This window comes from Apodemus sylvaticus, chromosome 4, assembly GCF_947179515.1.
Source record: "Apodemus sylvaticus chromosome 4, mApoSyl1.1, whole genome shotgun sequence".
In the NCBI taxonomy this organism is placed as follows: Eukaryota; Metazoa; Chordata; class Mammalia; order Rodentia; family Muridae; genus Apodemus; species Apodemus sylvaticus.
This window is the reverse complement of record NC_067475.1, coordinates 95,368,045-95,388,737: the sequence shown is the minus strand read 5'-3', so window position 1 is coordinate 95,388,737 and position 20,693 is coordinate 95,368,045. Positions and strand designations below refer to the sequence as shown.

Below are 20,693 nucleotides of genomic sequence, written 5' to 3'. Positions count from 1 at the left end.
CAATGTCTTTAAATAATTATAGACATTGATTAGAATTAATTAAATAATTCATCTAAAGTTTGATTGTCTATTAAATATGCAAGTTTCAAATTCATAAATGGATATAATTTCTATATTGTTGATCTTAAAATTTGTGTGTAAATGCCTCACTGTTATGCTTATATGAAAATCACATATTTATTCACAAGAAAAACTTGATTACCGGATCCCATAAGCATCCTCTCTGTAAGCATGTTTCCTCAGTAGCTGTGCCTACATCTGGGTAACAAGTGAATCTCTCATTGTCTGAAAAACTTTGTGTCCATCTAACTACAAAGCTTCTGCCGAGGTTGAAGTTGAGATCTGTAATTGAGAGAATCTACCAAAAAAAAAAAAAAAAGAAAAAGATTAATTTTTTAAATTGATGATGTTTTAAACTTGATTTAAAACAATGTCAAAATCTTGCAAACAGATTTCAGGAGTATTTATTACTTTGATATATTTTTTGAAGAATAGAAAAGTAATGAAAAAGTGTGTATATTAGAGAACATAAAAAAGCAACTCAGACATTTTACAGGGATCGGTTTACCTTATTGGAAGCTTCAAAAGTGAAATAATGAGGATTCATTTGTTGGTCATTTTCACCCACTGTAACCTCTGTGACAGTGTCTCTCAAGCCAAAGACTTTGATTGTTTTAAATATAAGGGCAGTTCCCTCTGGATATGATGAATGAGTGCAGTTAACAACCAAGTTATCCTGAGAAGGAACAGGATGAAACGTCAGATGTTAAGTCTTGGTAGTAACCAGACTGATGAGAGGAATAAGAGAAGTCAATAAATGAACCATCCAACTCTCCATCCCTCCAGCTGTCCCAGTACAAATCCTTTTGTTTAAACATAAGTCATAAAACTTTGTTTTTAGAATAACTGATGAAATCACACATGAGGTCAGTCATATGTAATATCTCTTATTCTAGTCCTTATATTGATCAATTATGACTCAGTATTGTTAGAAAAATAAAGAATTCTAACTTTTCTGAAAAAAGATTCTTTTTCAATATTTTACTAAATAAAACATATTGAATATATACAAATTGTTTCCCTTGGGAGGTTGTTACAGTAGACATTAAGATATAGAAAGACTACAATTCACAAGTTTCATCATAAATTTAATCTAATTTGGTTAATAAAATTTGTTTGCTCATAATTTAAATTTAGGAATTAATTCAACAAGTTATTCCTCTTAATTTTTATTGAAAACAAGAGGGAAATTTAAGTACTTCTAAGAAGTAGCCTATAATAAATAATAAACTAGATACTTAAAAATCATAATTTTTCATAAAATGCTTACATTAGAAACGGAAAATGTGTAGAATATATAGATGCCATTTTCTATGGTATCTGAAATTGAAAAATAAATAGTTATCAGATTAAAAATGAACTTTTCTTATCATATATATATATTACCTAGTTCTCTTAAAATTATAATAATGAAGAGCTATAAACAATTTATATTTTTATGCATCTAATATATATGAAGAAAAAAAGAGAAGAAATTTTAGGTAGAAATTGCTGGGGCAGCTCCAAGGGAATTTGAAGGGAGGCATTGTGTTGTAGAGGCTGTGGAGAAATTTTTATCCAGCAGTATGGACGCTTTGGCAAGGGATCATATCCAATTAACTTCTAGGTCTATGTGATCCAGTCAGAATACAGACATTCCCTAGATTACAGTATAATCTGACTGGAATGTACACATGCAATTAATATATACCTTTCAATCCTAGTAATGAACATAAATTTAGTTTATAGACAAAAGTGGCCATGTTTGAAAGTGATATCTAATTGAGGGGCAGACAAAATTAGGAATCAGAGGAAGATTTGACAGAACAAATCAGAAATAGGATACACTCAACTCATATAAGAACATCACAGGCAACAGAGACTACTTATGAGCAGGATGTGATTTGTGTGTATGGCGTTTTAGTTATGACAGTTTTATAGAGACAGGTTGCAGAGACAGCAAGTTAGATGCAGGTGATGGCAGAATGGGCCAGAAAATGAGGAGCCTGAGGATGTGTATCAGTCAGCTTGGAAGCTTAGGAGGTATGGAGCCTAGAAGATTTCAGGCATGGACTTAGGGATAGTTGTTAGTAAAGAGAAAGAAATACTTAGGCTGTGTTCACTCAGATTGGATCCAACTTTCATCTCATCCCCTCTTTGAGGAAACAAAAGCAACTATTACAAGATCCAATTAAAATATATTGTATAATATATTTTAATATATTATACAATTTAATAATGCATATTGGAAAATGGTTCTGAAGCCTCAACCCTACACAAAAACTACAGTCATCTAAAGAGTGCTGAGAGTGGGAAAAAGCCTTCTTCAGAAATTGTATCTAATGGTCAGCCCTGAAAACATCTGTACAAGTAAGATTGCACATAATGAGCAAAAGATATGGACACACACAAATATATGAATGTATGTATGTACTAAAAATCAGTGAAAAAACAAGTCATGAAAGAGAACAAGAAGGGATATACAGGAGGAAATCAAAAGAAGTACTGTAATTATAATTATATATAATTATTGTTAAATTATAATAACAAAATAATACAGCTATGTATTTTTTCAAATAATAAGTAAGATAATTTTTGATGTTTTATTTCCTTGTTAACAGAGATATTAAATATATTTTCTGGTTTAATTTTTCTACAAATAGAAAAATAGACTAGAGATTCTGAAGAAAACATAACTTTGTCAGGTGTATTTGTTCTAGCATGTAATCCCAGTTTTGTAGAAGCAGAGATAAGAAAGTCTGAATTTTACCCAGTCTAGGATATATGAGAACCTGTTTCCATTAATAAAGAACTCACAAACAAAAATATGTTGTCATAATTTACTATTATTTAGTGCAATTTTGATGCATAGGTTTTACCTATGAAATTACTTATTTTTTGTATGAAGAAATGGCATAGTACAATCTTATTTTATTTCTCTTTATTCATAATTTTTAATCATTTTGGAAAAGGGAAGAAATATAGAGGTATTCTCAAACTAAATTTAACTTGTAATGAAACTAATATTTAATGCAAAAAATGCAACAAAACAATGATATCTGCATCATATGCTTACTAAAATATTCCTAAGTCACCTTTATAAGGTAACTGAAGATTAGGAGCCAATTTTGAAGAAAAATAAACATAATAAAATTTAAGGAGATTTTGAAAAGTAATGATTTCAAATGGAAACTTTAGGATAACACTTACAGATATATATAAAACTATTTTTACCTAAGTTTACCACATTAAAATAATTGAATTAAACATGTTACAAATTTTTAGATGGTTAATTAAATCTAAAACCATAAAATGAATATGTGTGATTTACATAGCATAATAAAATGACTCATGGCCATGTTATTAATTGTTTAGTTTATTTCTGATTCTTCTAAATTCTCAAAGTATAAACTAAAGAATTCTGAATAATGGAGAAGGAATTTCTTTTTTTAAAGATTTATTTATTCTCTATACAGTGTTCTGCCTGAGCACCAGAAGAGGGTGACAGACCTCATTATAGATGGTTATTAGCCATTATGTGTGTGCTGGAAATTGAACTCAGGACCTCTGGAAAAGCTGTCAGTGCTCTCAACCTCTGAATTATCTCTACAGCCCAAAAAAGAATTTCTTTTGCTCAAATAATTTGACACTGATATTAACTACAGCTAAGACTATTAATTTGTTTTTTCTTTCATTAATAAAATTTTATGTTTAAAGATTATAATTAATTATCCAAAACATTTCCAAACATGATATAATCCAGACACATGAAAGTTTGACAAATTATATCAAATTAAAATATTAATTTAATAGAAAATCACTGCATTTGTCAACACACCATTCACAATGTTGATATATTCTAATCACATATACAATTCAAATTATATAAACTACTATAAAAATCACTGTGAATGTGACTTGTATCAATAAAGCTAAAATACTGCTATCATTATGGATAATTAAACAAACACTACATTGAAACTTGCCTTTAGTTTCACCATCATCCCAGAAGAATTCTCCTTTTGCTGTCTGGTTTTCATCTAATGCAACAATAAGGCCTAGAGGGTTTTTTCGGCTACAAAGTAAAGTGTGGTTTGTTTAGAATATAAAATTATTTTATAATCAATTTATAACATAACAGATATAGCTCAATCTAAGTTTTAGGTTGTGTATTAACATAAGTTTTAAATTCAATTTTCAATATAAATGCACTTATATAAGACAAATTTTATACACTTTAAAACATTATAAATCTGTGATATTATTTAATTGTTGAAGGATATGCCATTTGCAAAATTAAAATTATATAATATTCTCAAAGCAAACAGTTTAATGTGTCGGAAGAATTTTCAGCACCTTGGGGTGCTGTATAGGTTGATTAGAGTTAAAAACACTCATGCTTTTTGTGAGGTTATTTGGTTATATTTGGTTACCAGTACTGACATCTCATGAATCAAAACTGTCTGTAACTTCATTACCAGGAATACTACAACCTCTTCTGCTTTCTGTGGGCACTGCATACATATTGGGCAAATACAGACAAGCAGGCATGAATCCATACAAATAAGATATAAAACTAAATTACTAAATATGAATATTCATTTCAACCACTATAAGCTTAAATTCAAACATATTAGGTCTCCAACTGATATGAAAATACAGATGTGCTGGATAAGTTTAGTCAACTTAGCAGAGGTTAGGGTCAAGAGAGAGGGGCCTGCTTTTGAGAAAGTGCCTCTATAAGATCTGGCTGTAAAGCAAGGCTGTAGAGCATTTTCTTGATTAGTGATTGGTGGGGATGTTCCAGCCTATTACGAGTCCTGCCTTACCGGGGCTGTTTCTATAAGATCCTGGGTTCTATAAGAAACTAGGCTGAGGAAGCCATGAGGAGCAAGCGAGTACGCAGCATCCCTCCGTGTTCTGCTGCATCAGATTCTCCCTCCAGGTTCTAACTCTGATTGAGTTATTGTACATTCAGGGATAGGTTAAAAGGTGGAAATTCCTCTCCAACTTGCTTTTGTCATGGTGTTTTATCATAGAAATAGGAACCATAACTAAGACAATGGTATTTGTAAATGTTAAGAGAAATGTAAGGTAATTTTAAATGTTAAATTAGAGCTGTCATGGATAGGATTCATGCTGTATCAACGTAACACTTCTTAGGGTGTAGGGCCCTACCAATGGTTCTACACAAAATACACATTACACAATAATCAAAGTTTGATTCCATTGGTCAGGGGGATCTGCACAATGAGTAATTTTTAAGAACATATAGTTTTACAGATAATTATGAAAAATCAAACTGTGAAACTGCGAACACAAACCCATGTACTCACTAGTATTTCCTCAATAAATGTTTTCAGAAAATAGAGCAAGTCACTGCTATTCTTGGGATATAATTTTGTAAAACTATAAGGCCCTACATACATGGAGATTTTACTGAAAGCAACAGGAATACATCATAGAACACAAAGTATTATGAACATATGTGAATAGGCAATATTTCTTCATTTTACCTTGCTGTTGTTGTCACATCAGGTTCCTGGGTAGGGATGATATAACCACCTCTAAGATGTAATCCTATTTTATCCCCTGGAAGGTACATGTCAATCCTCTGTTTTCTCCATGGCCTTTTTTCACCCTAATCGTTAAAGAATGAATATTATTTTTATTGTCAATGCATATTTTAAATCTGCTTTATCATGATTCTGATTTATAAATTATATTTATTATTGTTTATTAATTTATTTATGTGGGATGAAAAGAATTCATTCAGATATCTATGCATAGGAAAATAAGTTCATTTTCTTCTAAAATATAAAAATAGGATATAGATAAGTATTTTCTTCTTATAATAATTAACAACTATACATATGTTTAGTAGTCTTTTTATTCATATTGCTATCTGCATTATAGAAAGAATGTGTAGTATTCATCTTCATTGTGGCTCCTTATTCAATAGACTGTACTCTATTCCTATCCATTGGACTGCAGATGACAGTATTTCACTACTTTAATATGTAAATAATAATGCATTTTGTCCAAATCACATTTTCTTTATACATTCCTCAACTGGTATATTTTCATCTTGTTTTGATATATTGTTATAAGGATAGTATAGCTGCAAACACAAGAGTATATAATTTTGAAGCATTCCCACCCTGTCATGTGTACATTACAAAGTAACATAATTGAATCATAAGGCAAGTCTGTCAATAGCTATTGGAGAAATTTATGTCTTATTTTACAGGAAGTAAAATGAAGAGTGATTTTGTAGGAGATACCAAAACACAATTTGATGGAAGATGTAACAAATTTTACTGTTTTTTCTACACCAGAGAAGTGTAACTATTGTTCAAAATCGAGGATAAGAATTATGATTTTCCCATTTTATAGCAAGAAACATTATTAATAAAGAAAGCTCAAAGAAAATAAAAAACAACTAATGATGAAGGAATGAAAGTTGTAATAATAATCATTTGGCCAGTATAAAAATAGACACATGCAATGAAACATTACACTGAACCCATACATATGCACATTCTTGATGAGTCAGTGAAAGCATCATATGACGTGCTTAACATACAAGTATCAAATTATTTGTTCAGTACACAACATATAAAGTTACGATGTTACTTCACCAATATGCATAATTAAAATAATAAAAACATAAATAACAGCAAAATACTGCACACAAAATGAAGTTTGCTTGCCTTAAGAAAGTCTTTTCAAATATTCTTTCAAACAAAAGTCTCACACAACCAGACAAGTAAATGTGAAATATAGTAAGTTTAAAAAATATAGCTACTTTAAAGATAATCTGAAATCGAAGTGGTGTTACTAACCCCATTTTCAAAATAAATAAATCAAATACTATGTCTATGAATTTGTAAATGCTATCATGTTGGCTCTTCTAGTTGGCCAGGAAAAAATATTCAAAATTATTTTTTATATTTAAAAACATGTACTCCTTTATGACAAAATGAGAAATGGAAATTATGAGCAAGAATTAAATGTTTCCATGCCTTGCTAAAATACTCTGTTAATTCCATTTACATACAAAAATACATTTGAGTTCTAAAATATGATTTCACATTAAAAATTTGGGTCAAGTGTAATGAAGACTAAATGTATACTAATATTTATTAACAACTAACTTAATTGTTAATAAATATTAAACAACTTTTTAATATTTATACAATTTCAGAAGTTCCCAGTACTCATATACTGTGTATATAGAAATATATAGATACAGATTAGATATAGCTATATAGATATAGATGTGAATATAGATAGTCATATATATTACTTACTGTTTCATAATCATACCAGGTAGCATCAGGAATATATGCACTCACAGTGTCTGCTCCCTGAATTAAAGAAAATCATTGTAAATATATAAAATATATATTATAATAAACACAGTTTTGAAATCCCAGTTCTTAAGAAAGAAGTTTTTCAAGTATGGTTTTAGATTTTCTATTATTTAGGAGAAAAGAAAAATGATTCTCTGTTATTTTACTCTAATAGTTTTGAATTATAAATTTTACATTATAATGTAAAATCCATATTCAAGTAGCAAAGAAACTAATATTTAGGTTGCAATTATGGTTCATATATGCACTTTATTGCTATAAACCACTTGCTTATTGTGATGCAAAATGTTGATTTCTACATAGATACATAGACATTAGAGTTTAGAAAAAAGAGACACATTTCACTTCTCTTGATTGTTTTATATATTCTTTTTTCTTTTATTTTATTGGATATTTTCTTTATGTACATTTCAGAGATTAGCTTGTTTCCTAGCTTCCTCTCTGGAAACCCCCTATCCTCTCTCCCCTCCTTCTGCTTCTATGAGGGTGCTCGCTCACCCTCCCACCCACTCCCACTTCCCTGTCCTGGTATTCTCCTACATTGGGGCATCTAGCCTTCCCAGGATCTATGGCCTCTCCTCCCATTTGCAGCTGGAGCCGTGGGGCCATGTGTACTCTTTGGTTGGTGGTTTAATCCCTGGGAGGTCTGGGTGAGGGGTCTGGTTGGGATATTGTTTTTCTTCCTATGGGGTTATAAACCCCTTCTTCTCCTTCAGTCGTTTCTCTAATTTCTCCATTGGGGACCCCATGCTCAGTCCAGTGGTTGGCTGTGAGCATCTGCCTCTGCATTTGTCAGACTCTGGCAGAGCCTCTCAGGAGACAGTTACATCAGGCTTCTGTCAGCAAGCACTTCTTGGCATACGCAATAGTGTCTGGGATTGGTGACTATATGGGATGGATCCCCAGAGACTGGCTGTTTAAACTGGCTATTTTACTACCATCTTAGCAAACTTGTAACGTTTGTGTCTTTCTAAGTGTGAACTATTAATATTGTTATAAGTCTTGATTGAATGCAATAAAAATAAACCTTTCAGTATAAAATTGATCATACTCAGTCTCCTTTCTATGTTCTTTCGTATATACTTAACAATCTAGATGTATCAAAGAACTTTGTAAATATCAAATTTCTTTGTAATTTTAAATTTCATTGAGAGAGTGTGAACTTGAATCAGTTCATTGAGCAGCAAATGTTATCCTGTTTCCTAAAATGTATGTACAGATTTGGCTCTCCAAAATGTCCTTAAGCAGTGAGTACAATACATAGCTAAAGCCTACCGGTTTCAAAACAGGAGTGATAAGTAGTGCAGAGCCCCATAGGAACTGGGTGTCTTCAATCCAGCTGTTTGGGTCTTCGTAAAACCTTTGAAACAATTAGAATATTTAACACATAATATTACAAAACAAGCGGAGGTCACTTGTTTATCTTATCTGTTCTTTCCTGAAATATTTATTTTACATTTATGTTTAACCTGTCATCCTGAAGCAATAGTTCTCACGTAGTTCATATGGTTTACATGGAGACAGAGAGACATAGGGGAAGAAGGGAGTAAGAGTGCATGGAATGGCATGCGTGAGTTATTTCCATACTTAAAAACGTAATTCCCAAAGTATACCATCGATGCATGTGTATAACAAGCAACTTGCTGTTTATTTTTTTCTTGTAAGGCAGGTTCAAAAATTCCAGATTTATTTCATTAACCACTTTCAAAAATTTTCACCAAAAATTAATATTTATTTAAAAGAAACCTTAGGCAATTTCCTAAGAAACATCTTGTTGATTCATAACAAAAAAGTAGACAATGTATAATTTTATAACTATACAACACTATTGACAGGTTGTAACTGTATGCAATTGTTACATTTTTCAATCTTTCTTACAAAAATAATCTCCCTCAGATATTTTATCCATACTTTCTGATGAATCCTCTCATTCATAGCTTAATCTTATCTACCAGAAAATTAATTTCATTTAGTACAACCAATATGCATATCCTAAAATTTTATTCAACTAGAAAAATTATAATCTTAGATTCACTTTGGATCTTGTTTCATCACTATTAGTGTTTTATTATATGTCTGAATATGCTTTTTATCATTATTTCTGTGTGATATGATATGCATGTTAGTGATGAATATATATATAATATTATGTGTGTGTGGTATGATATGTATGGGGATGTATAATTGTATGTGTATGGATGTGATATGATGTATGTATGTGATGTGTTTCTATGATATATTTTGGGATACTGTGTGTATCTGATGTATGTGTTTATGTGTGTATATACACATGTGTATAATGTATTGCATGGTGTATCAATTGTACAAAAGTGAACAAGTTGACATACCCATTATCACATGTAGAGACCAGAGAAAGAAGTCAAGTCCTGTTGCTTGCAGAGAAAGAGAGAGAGAGAGAGAGAGAGAGAGAGAGAGAGAGAGAGAGAGATCTAACCCTCAGAAACAGCTTTCAGAAACCCTTATGCTATAATTCATACTTATATTTCTCAATACTCACTCATGAAGAAATGGCCTTGCGACTGTCTCACCAAACCTGTGGGCTCTGTAGAACAGAGTGTAGAGGAAGGGGAGTAGAGTGTAGCGGATGGTGAGGTAGTGCCTTGATGTGTTTACCAAAAGAGAGTCTGCTCCAAAAACAGCAGGATCCTGTTCCTATATGGTAAAAAAAGAAATAAATATGAGTACAGAATATGTACATAGCATTAAAATTAAACCATTTAATCATTGTTTAAAGCAAATTGTTTGAATTTGAACTCTTCTATGAAAAAATTTTAAAATTGTCCCTAGTTTAACCTCTTTAGGTTTGAATGCTGTAGTCTTTGTGTCCTTGGTTATATTTCAGTTAATCTATTTTTTAAAGGATACACTTCTCAAATGTACCGTTATAAAAATTAAAAATGGCCAGATAAGCTTCCAAACTCTTAGTTTTCTTTAGACGGTCTCCAATTTTATGTCCTCAAAATGTTTGCCAAATTATCTGTGGTCCCTTCTGCTGACAGCAGCACACCTGTACCTGAATTTGTACTCAGTTGCATGGCATGACCATGGCCTACCTAGATGTAATCATTCAAGCACAGGCCTGAGTGTGCTTAATAATTCTCTTCTACGTATAGCCATTAACCTCAGAAGGACCAGAAACAATCTAAGCATCCAGAAAAACAAGGAACAATGTTTCCTGGCCAGTTAGCAAACTTCAGCTTTAAAGTTCAACACTCTTCTGGAGACTAGAAGATCTACCTGGGGGACAACTTCCTCTCAGTGCAGAGCTGGTTTCTACAGTTTGCTAGAAGATTACAGAGTTCACTGAGCCTCCTTAACAGTGAAATCACACTTTCTACATACTCATCCCGGACAGGACACAGAATATACAGTGGGGCTGCTATGGCTGACTGTTTTCCAGAGATTCAAGGCTCTTCTAGTGGTCCTGGTCATCTCGACATCTTTCCCAATGACCTGTCAGAGTCTGTTGGAACCCAGCTGTGGGACAACTCTCCCTGCCAGGTCATCACTCTTTCCATCAGCCTCCAGAGGCCCAGTGGGTTGAGAAGTCTCACTACTCTGTTGGCTTATAGTCACTCTGGTATTCTCTACCTGCATTCTACTAACTAAGCATTGCAATATTCATCTTGCCATACCATTTACTCATTAGAAAACTCAGAATGAGTGCAGAATATTTGTATAAATCTCTTCTGTGAAATTGGATTCGTCAGAATCTCCTTATGTCCCTTTTGGCTGTGCTCTCTGAAGTTCCACACAGCCTGAGCTCTGCAGCTGACATGTCTCAATGGAACTGAGATTTTGTACCAGAGTAACTCATAAACACTGAAAGCTGTCTTGATCATCATGTTCTTAACTGATTTGCAGGTTTAAAGGATATTACTATACTCTCTTTAAAACATGTCTGTGATAGCTCACAGCATGCAGATTTCAGTTAAGAAGAGCTCAATTTCCCAGCACTTCTGTTCTTACCAGTTCAGACTAATGCTTTAAAAGTTAGTTTTGAGTTTACTGGCATGTTCATCGAATTCTTGTTAATCATACCAAAATGTCTTTGGAATCAAATCATATTATCTTCAATTATTTTGTTTTCCTTTTATAAAAACAACTAAGAGCCTTGCATAGAAAGTTATATTTTGTTATAAAGTAAACTTAAACTAAGTTAAAATCCAAGATGAAAATATGGTATGGATACATTTTTTGTGATTTACTCATGTGTCCATTTTATACATAAAATATGATTTGAAAATTTTATTTATGAAACTTGTTATATATTTTATATCTTACCTTGTATACACAGATGGAAGAACATTGTTTAAAAATACAGTTGTGTTGGTTTTAAAACAAACTCAGGGGGGAGGGGCTTAGGGAAGCTAGTGTCACTTACCGCATAGCCTTCAGCATTGTGGTTTCTAGAAAATGGATAAAAGGCTCCCAGCTGCATCCATCTTCTGCAAAGTTCTTCTGTGGTGTCAGCCAAAAATCCACAGATGTCTGCTCCAACCTAGAGGATGGGGTTGTGTTTACTCAGTGTTGACCTTCTACTTTACCCAGGACATCCAATTTTATGAACCAGTGAATCAACATTGTTCTTGGTCTACTTGGTGTCTTGCCTTTATACATGTCTCCTGAAATGCTTTGCTATCCATGTTTGCTCCTTTTTATCTACCCACATTATTATTATTCTCTGCTCCTGACTGCCTTCCTTTCCTCACCTCTCCACCCATAATGCTCCTATTGCAAATTTCAGAATTATTTTTGATGACCAGACTTATTTTTTATCAACGGTTTGCAAGAAGTGTTGTGCACCAATATTTATCTTGGATTTCTCTGTTTTCTGTTTAGATTAAAATCTTTTGAAGTTTTTGGAAATATGGGTTTTTCTCATATGCCAGTGTATATACCACTGCATTAAGGGGACTCAGGATGTTTTAAAATTAGCACATGATGTTTGCATGGAAATGTTGTGGGAAAGAGAGGAGCAAATGGAAGAGAATGGAGAGATTTGATATAAAGATATTATAGGCAGATATACAAATAATAAAATATTGACGTCAAGAAAGATGAATGAGAGCAGGGGCTGATAAATAAGAGGAAAATACAGTGATATTTATTAAAAAGTTAATAAAAATATTTCAAAAATTCTTATATTTTTATTATCAGTATTTATTGTTTAAAGAGTATTTTCATTCAAATCCTATGTTTGTGCAACTTTTCAATGAATCGCTTCATATATTTGGTTATATATCACTTTCTTTCATTGAAATAACTATTATGCAGTTTAGGTTAATTGCTTTTCTTTGCCTATGTTTGAATTTGCACTATTTGTGTCTTTGATTTTTCTTTGCCTATATTTATTTATTTCAACTTATTTTACCTTGTGTATTTTTACTTTTAAAGATAAAAAGCTTACTATGTAGTCCAGTTTGTCCTGTTATGAAATACTCAGAAATCTAGTCCGATCGAGACTATAGCTTCCTTAATGCTGAGACTGCTGGCATGTCTTCCATGTCCACATGTTTTGTCTAAATTTCTTTATTTACCATTTATGACTACAACTTTTCCATATAGTTGAAACCATATAAACTTTGATTAAGAAATATTAAAATACTAGCCTTCAGTTAAAAGTTGATTTCCCTTCCCTTTCTGAAATTAATCCTGCTTTTGGGTGAATTTATTTATATATATCATGCTAGCATATTTTTTAAACCTACAAGTTCACTTTTATATGTGCAAGGTACTTTGTTACATTTGATTCTAGGGTTCACTTTATTAACGTATAGGATAGAAAGTTTAACAATCATTATAAATTCACATCAAATATTTTGTGATGAGTTTCTATAATTTTGACTCTGGGTTTTATGCTAATTGTTTTTAATTATTATCAGGCTTTTCATATTTCACATTTCAAATTTATTGTATTTTGTCTACCTTAAAAAGTTTAGACATTGCTCTGCCCCTATCTTTTCACTAGTAGTAAACCATCTTACCAAAGGCATGCCAAACATGCCAAACTCCAGCATTCCAGTGATGGACCATTCCATCTGCTCCCAGGAGGCTGTGTTGTCTCCGAGCCAATGAGCAGCATGCCTTCCTGAACCAGCAAATGTTGACCGGGTAAGGATGAAGCTTCTCTTATTAGGAAAAACTTTTTCCACAGCTCTAAAAATATAACCAAGTTAAAAAAAAATTAGTACTACCTAAAGATAAAATGGAATACATTAATTAAAAAATACTAGTTTCTAATGTGTATTTGATCCTCTCTCAAACACAAGACAGTATTTTGAAAATTTTGTGAAATTTTAACATCTATTTTGCATTGAGCTACTAATATGCAGCTCACGTGAATATATTCTGCTCAAACATATAAGAAGAATATCTTTGAAAATGATTAAATTTTGAATAATTTCACCTATTAATTACTAAACTGAAAGCATAATGTGTGTACTGGCAATTAGTTGAGAAACATTTGAACATTTTCTAATTAATTTCTAATAATCTACCATTTTCCTATCCTCTCTCAATCCCTGTCCATTAATGATAATTTTCCATCAAATGGAATTCATCAGAAAAATAAACAAACAAAAGACCCAGGTATACTTCAAAATATGAAGTAGACTAGGCTCCCTCGGTAAAAATATGGGATTCTCACATGCCTTTTCCATACCATAAGCTGATTTATAATGAGCCATACGATAGTGCTGGTTTTTATCTCATAATTTACCTTATTAAAAATGTAATGTTCCTGTAATAAGGATACGTGCTCCACTATGTTCATAGCAGCCCTATTATAATAACCAGAAGCTGGAAAGAACCCAGGTATCCCTCAACAGAAGAGTGGATGCAAAAAATGTGGTATATCTACACAATAGAGTACTATTCCATTAGAAACAATGAATTCATGAAATTATTAGACAAATGGATGGAGTTGGAGAACATCATACTAAGTGAGGTAACCCAGTCTCAAAAGATCAATCATGGTATGCACTCACTAATAAGTGGATATTAGCCTAGAAAATTGGAATACCCAAAACATAATCCACACATCAAATGAGGTACAAGAAGAACAGAGGAGTGGCCTCTGGTTCTGGAAAGACTCAGTGTAACAGTATAGGACAAAACCAGAACAGGGAAGTGGGAAGGAGTGGATGGAAGAACAGGGGGAGGGAAGGGGGCTTATGTGATTTTCGGGGAGTACGGGGCCAGAAAAGGGGAAATCATTTGAAATGTAAATAAAAAATATATAAAATAAAAAAATAACAAAAAATTTAATGCTCCATACTGCATTCTTGTCTTATTTACTTATGTTTAAATGTTATTAATTAGAATAGAATTATATTACTTTCCTTCTTCCCTTTCTCTCTCTAGTCTGTACTAAGAATGCTGCCTCCAAACCATCCTATGTTCTTCACCTTCAAATTTATAGTCTATTTTTCTATTATTGTTATTGTTGTTATTATTACATAGATGTTTGTACAATTAGAAGTAACAACTTTATAAAGACAATATCCTATAGTTTTCAGTGCATTGTGTAATTTAGCACCAGAAAATCATTAACACTTGAATAAACACTTAAAGAGAATGTTAAATATACTGAGAAGGTCTATGTATTATCAGTTACTCCTTTCCAGACACTTACAGAACACTAGCAGAAGAACTGAAAATCAATGTGTGCGACATACCTGCTTTTATTTTGTTCCCTTTTCCTTATTTTATTATGCTCTACTAATTAGAAACTAAATTTTTGTTGAAACACTTATTTTTGGAGGATAAAGAGCAGTTACTGTATCACCATTTTCAGCCAGTTGAGAATTTCATGATTGATAAAAACTATATAGTTCTTTTCCATGGAAAACCGAAAGAAAACATTTTAAAAGAATATCCTCTATGGAATAAGCCCCATGGAATTGCTAAGTGCACATGGCATATAATTCCCAATAATTTATTAATGTTAACAACACCAATGTTAGTAAAAGGGAAAGATATTTTAATGCCATGAGATTTTCTTTTAAAGATTTATTTATTTATTATATGTATGTACACTGCAGCCGTCTAAAGACACCCTAGAAAAGGGCATCCGATCTCATTGTGGATGGTTGTGAGCCACCATGTGGTTGCTGGGATTTGAACTCCAGAACTTTAAAAGAGCAGACAGTGCTCCTAACCACTGGGCCATCTCTCTAGCCCGAAAATATTTTTCTTTCTGATTCTGGCAACATTATAACTTTATAACAACATTAGAACTGGCAAAATTGCTAAACTTCCAGAGACACGTGTGTTGTGGATATTCCCCCCCGCCTGGCGGCTATTTGTAATTTGATGTTAATTCCATTCTTCTTTTTTCCTTTGTTTTTTTCTTTTTTTTTTTTATTCGATATCTTTTTTATTTGCATTTCGAATGATTTCCCCTTTTCTGGCTCCCCTCTCCATTCTTCGAGGAGGGGCTGGGAACAAGGAATGAGTCAGCACTCAGGTGATTTCCTGTAAACCTTCTTCCCACTTTAATTCGTAAAATAAAGGCATCAGGTGATTGGGCAGAGAAAGGGAAGGTGGGCTGAAAGTTGAGGGACAGAAGGAGAAGAGGGAGAGAGAGGACAATGGAGGAGGAGGTGGAAGGAGAGTGAGCAGAAGCACGTGGTCTGAAGAAACAGCAAGACCAAGGGGTCTCGCAGATGGCAAAGATGGTAGTGTAGTGGTAGATCTGCCCAATCTAGGCGCACAGCACGTATTCATACTCGTTGAGTTGTGTTTTCATTGCCAGGGCACATTTGAGTTGGAGATTTACCACAACACACATGTGTAAACAAAACCCAGTGAGGTATTGAGTCTCTGCATGAAGTTTTACTTACCTCTCTGTGGCTATAGCCATGCTGTATCCATACAGGCTGTGTACATCATACTGCTTCCCCCAGTGCTGCACAGCATCCATGCAAAGAGTTTTGGAATACATGATTTTGTCAAGAATACCTTAGAGAAAATAATATCACAGTGTTCTTGAGAGATATTTTATCATAATATTTGTACCTCTTTTTATTGTGTGTTCTACATACCTAATCAAAAAAAATCACAAAAGACCACATTTCAGTAAACAATATCCAATAAGGTTCCTTCATTTTGTGCCTGTGGAGACTTGACAATAATTTTAGCTACAATAAGTATAAACACATTACACATTAATTGTATTACATGTAATGTGTTATTAATTAAGTGACACCTCATTGTTTTAATAACACATAAATCTATGGGGAATAGTCATTGATACATACAGTGCAATTTAGATTTTGATATTGTGCAGCATTTGTCTAAATACTAATTCTCATTTCTAGCACAATAATTGATTTAAATGTGATGATGGTTAGGAGCTGGTAAGATGGCTCTGTAAGGAAAATGCTTAGCACACAAGCATAAAGACCTGAGTTCTCATCTCCAGCATCCACATGAGAGCCACACATAGTGGTGAACTCCTGCCATTTTAGCACTGGGAGGTGTAGCCAGGTGGATCCCCAGAACTCTCTGTCAATCTGTCTGTCTATATCTCCCCTGCCCCCTGTCTCTTATTTATTCAATCAGAAAACTCTAGCTTTAAGGAATGCACCTTGTCTTAAAAAATGAGTTTTGAGTAAGGTTGCTTGTCTCAATAATTAGTAATACTTGATGTAAAAGCCCTAGCACTGGAATTTAGATCCCAGTACCCATATAACATGATGGATATACAGTGCAGTTTTATAACTCTTTGCATCAGAACAGGAATCTTTAAATTTTTCTGAGAAAATATGAGTGTCAATTTCAGGGAGAAAACCTACCTTCGTGGAATAAAGCGAGGGTGATAGAAAGATAAAGCAAAAGCTTTCTACTGGGTTCTGTGAATTGGCATAGGTAAATGTGTCCACGTATATAAGCATATACTTATATGGATAAGACATAAAGAAATAAAATTTATAAAATAATACGAGGAGGAAAGATCCACTTCAAGTTTTACATGAGGTTATGTACACACATTCAATTATATAAAAGCACAGACAATACACACTAAAAGAAAATAAAAAAATAATATAGAGATTAAGAAAGAAAACCTTCAGCATCTCATATATGAGCATAAAAGATGCATATATGCATAGAACACAAACATAAATAAGTGGTACATTAATGCAACCATAAGGGAATTATATTTGGCAAAGAAGAAAGAAAATCATTAAATTTAGGATTAAAACTTCTAACAAAATTTGCGATTTAGAAATATGCTTTAGAATTTATCAGTTAACAACAATTTTGGCTCAACATTGGGTATTTAGGTAAGCAAATGAAATTTACCAGGAGTAAAAGGAGGGTAATTCAGTAAATTGGAAGTACACCCTTTTAGAGAACCTTGAATAAAGCTGGAAACTTCATTCATGTCCTAAATAGAAAAGAATACAAAGCAAAATTTTAAAATTGAGAATAACAGATTTCCTATGGTATTTAAAAATAAGTCTTGAAATTGTTTTGTTACTGAATGTAGGTGTAAACTATCTATCTGATATATATATATATAAACAGATAGATAGTTATATATATATATATATATAATATATATATTTTATATATATATATATATATATCTGATATATATAGGCACAGCATATGTGTGCATGAGCATATGCATCTACTCATATAGATATAAATAAGACATAAAGCAATAAAATGTACAAAATAAAATGAAGAGAAAAAAATATATATATACACACCTAAAAACAGGGTACAAATACTAAGACAAGTACTTCATACTGGAGTAAAGGATTTTAAGTGTTGCAAACAACTCTCATTTTACAGAATTATAAATTTATGCAAAACACATCTACACATTTAATAAACATTTTTCAGAGCATGTGTCTGTCTCTTCACTCTAATTTACTTAATTTACAATGTGCTTAATTTACACTGTAGTTTCCAGCATAGCCATTAATTATATATCTTTGATGCTTACAAGCAGTTGTCATGTGTGTATCACGCTCTCAGCCTATGGCTTGTCCCAATACTCAATCTTCATCACTGCTTGTTCCTTTCTCCCACATGTAACATGTTTACATGTGTTAGTAAGTGATAGAGAATGCTTAAATTTCATTTAGAATACATTCTATAGGGTGTGTGTGTGTGTGTGTGTGTATGTGTGTGTGTGGGTGGGTGTGGGTGTGTGTTTATGGACATAACATTTTCTGCTCACCAAATAAAACCATTTGTTTACAATAGTGACTTACAATCCAGAGTCCATCATATTCCACTTCCTGATGGAAAAGACTGCATTCATTTGCCCACCAATCCCAGGTTCTGGGATTAGTAAAATCTGGGTACACTGTTAATCCAGGCCATACCTAGATAATGGATTATTCACATGTACAAATGAATAAAAAAATTCACATTCGGTAGTATTTCAAATGAACATAGTTAATAATATTTAACACTATTAAATCTCCAATATTGTACTTCAGTAGTTATGTGTGACTCATTTCTTAAAATTTTGTTAAACATATTGAAATCAGTTAAAGTATATATGAAGAAATAGTATTTAGAAAAGAAAAAGGGGGGGTATAACGTTGCCATATGAACTAAAAGTAAATGTTTTCCTGACTATCCTTTGTAGATTAGATTAATAATCCAAAGTAATATATTTCAGTTTCATTAATTAAACAAATATTATTACATTTATAATCACATCTACTTTCAAAACTTCAAGAAAAGAAAGTTTCATTATCACGGCAATACATGCTAAATATTGTCTAAGTCTTCTAAACATTATTAAAATTGGTGTCATATGATTTACTAGAACTTTGGGAGACAAATATTTTTGTTTTCATTTTACAAATAAAGTAGATAAAAATGACACACAGAGAGATTAAATTGGATGTTAAATGTCATATTCCCCACAGCTGGTCAACAGGAATTTAAATTCAAGTTATCAAAGACCTGATTCTATTATACCAAAAGTGAGGTATATTATATTGCCTCTTTACTATTCATGCAATTTCACACTATGACCATGGTCATTCTGAAATCCCAGCACTCCTACAGCAGGACAGTAGGAGACAGGAGCATCCTATGACACTCCTGAAACAGCTGGCCTGACAAATGCACCAGGAAATATGGGACCCTGTGACAAACAAGGTGAAAGGTAAGAACTAGCACCCAAGTTATTCTTTGACCCTACATACAGGCAATGATGCACATATGCATGCATACACATGTCACTTGACGGACAGTCCTATGTAAATACATACATATGCAAAAGCTGGATAGATACCTTTTGACTTCTGCTCATAATTGACTCTGTGTTCTTTGAAATTTTAATCCAATTTTGAATATTTCAGTTTTTCCTTGCAATAATTTCAGTAACTACACATTATTTTGAGTTTTAAACGTAAGTCATAAAACTAAGTGTGCAGTTTGTAGTTACTCAATTTGCAAATGTTTTATATTAATTTTTTATATAAACATTGTAGAATTTTCACAGGAATTTGAAAAGTATATCAAACTTACTGGATTCCATTTTGATAACTGAGTTTAAATGATCTGTCACAGGGTATTTCATCTAACTAGATTCCTTGCAAATTAAAAATCAAATCCAAAGAGAAAAGCATATAAACACATACACACACACACACACACACACACACACACACACACACAAACATATGAACACACATATGTAACATTTACACAAACACTATATGCAAAATAGAAAGTCAGAGTCCTATGAATTTAATGGATGTGAGAACTTACCTCTCCAATAAGTGGTGTGGTTCCGTCTGACTCATTCACCCAAACATTTTGCTCATTCCCCCTCACATATGCCCCATATTCTGCACCATTGGCACGCTTATTAATAGAAATTGCAGGGTCCTGATAAAGAAATAATATTCTGTAGGCAATGTGTTAATATACAAATTCATAATAATAAATGTCTTATTTATTAATATAATAAATTAATTAATAAAATATGAAATATAAATAAAATATATTTTAATAAATATATTAATAAAATATGCAATATAATAAAATGTCTTATTGCACAAAGTATCTTTACCAGGATGATAATGTATTTTTGTCCGTTATTATGTAAATCCTGAGCAAATTCAGGAAGTCCATTAAATGCCACAGCATCATAAGTAAAGTCCTTTTTGTCTTCCATGTAGTCAATGTCAGTGACTTGTGCATCCTGAAAATTAGCAAAGTAGGTTTCAGCATGAGCAGAAAGTTTTCTAATAACTTCAATCTTTAAGCGCAAGC

At 32.4% G+C, this 20,693-nt stretch overlaps 1 protein-coding gene across 1 annotated transcript in view; it reads right to left on the bottom strand.

The window, feature by feature from the left end:
• Si (sucrase-isomaltase) overlaps window positions 1-20,693 on the bottom strand; it is a 69,752-nt gene that overhangs the window by 33,105 nt on the left and 15,954 nt on the right. Inside the window, exons 10-24 of the mRNA XM_052178690.1 lie at window positions 20,491-20,622; window positions 20,187-20,306; window positions 18,668-18,781; window positions 17,745-17,829; window positions 16,283-16,400; window positions 13,424-13,595; window positions 11,821-11,937; window positions 9,934-10,088; window positions 8,691-8,775; window positions 7,353-7,409; window positions 5,556-5,680; window positions 4,026-4,114; window positions 1,331-1,380; window positions 569-736; window positions 203-358 (exon numbers count right to left, since the gene is read on the bottom strand). Of these exons, the coding sequence (XP_052034650.1) occupies window positions 203-358; window positions 569-736; window positions 1,331-1,380; window positions 4,026-4,114; window positions 5,556-5,680; window positions 7,353-7,409; window positions 8,691-8,775; window positions 9,934-10,088; window positions 11,821-11,937; window positions 13,424-13,595; window positions 16,283-16,400; window positions 17,745-17,829; window positions 18,668-18,781; window positions 20,187-20,306; window positions 20,491-20,622 (1,743 nt within the window). The remainder of the gene's footprint in view (window positions 1-202; window positions 359-568; window positions 737-1,330; window positions 1,381-4,025; window positions 4,115-5,555; window positions 5,681-7,352; window positions 7,410-8,690; window positions 8,776-9,933; window positions 10,089-11,820; window positions 11,938-13,423; window positions 13,596-16,282; window positions 16,401-17,744; window positions 17,830-18,667; window positions 18,782-20,186; window positions 20,307-20,490; window positions 20,623-20,693) is intronic.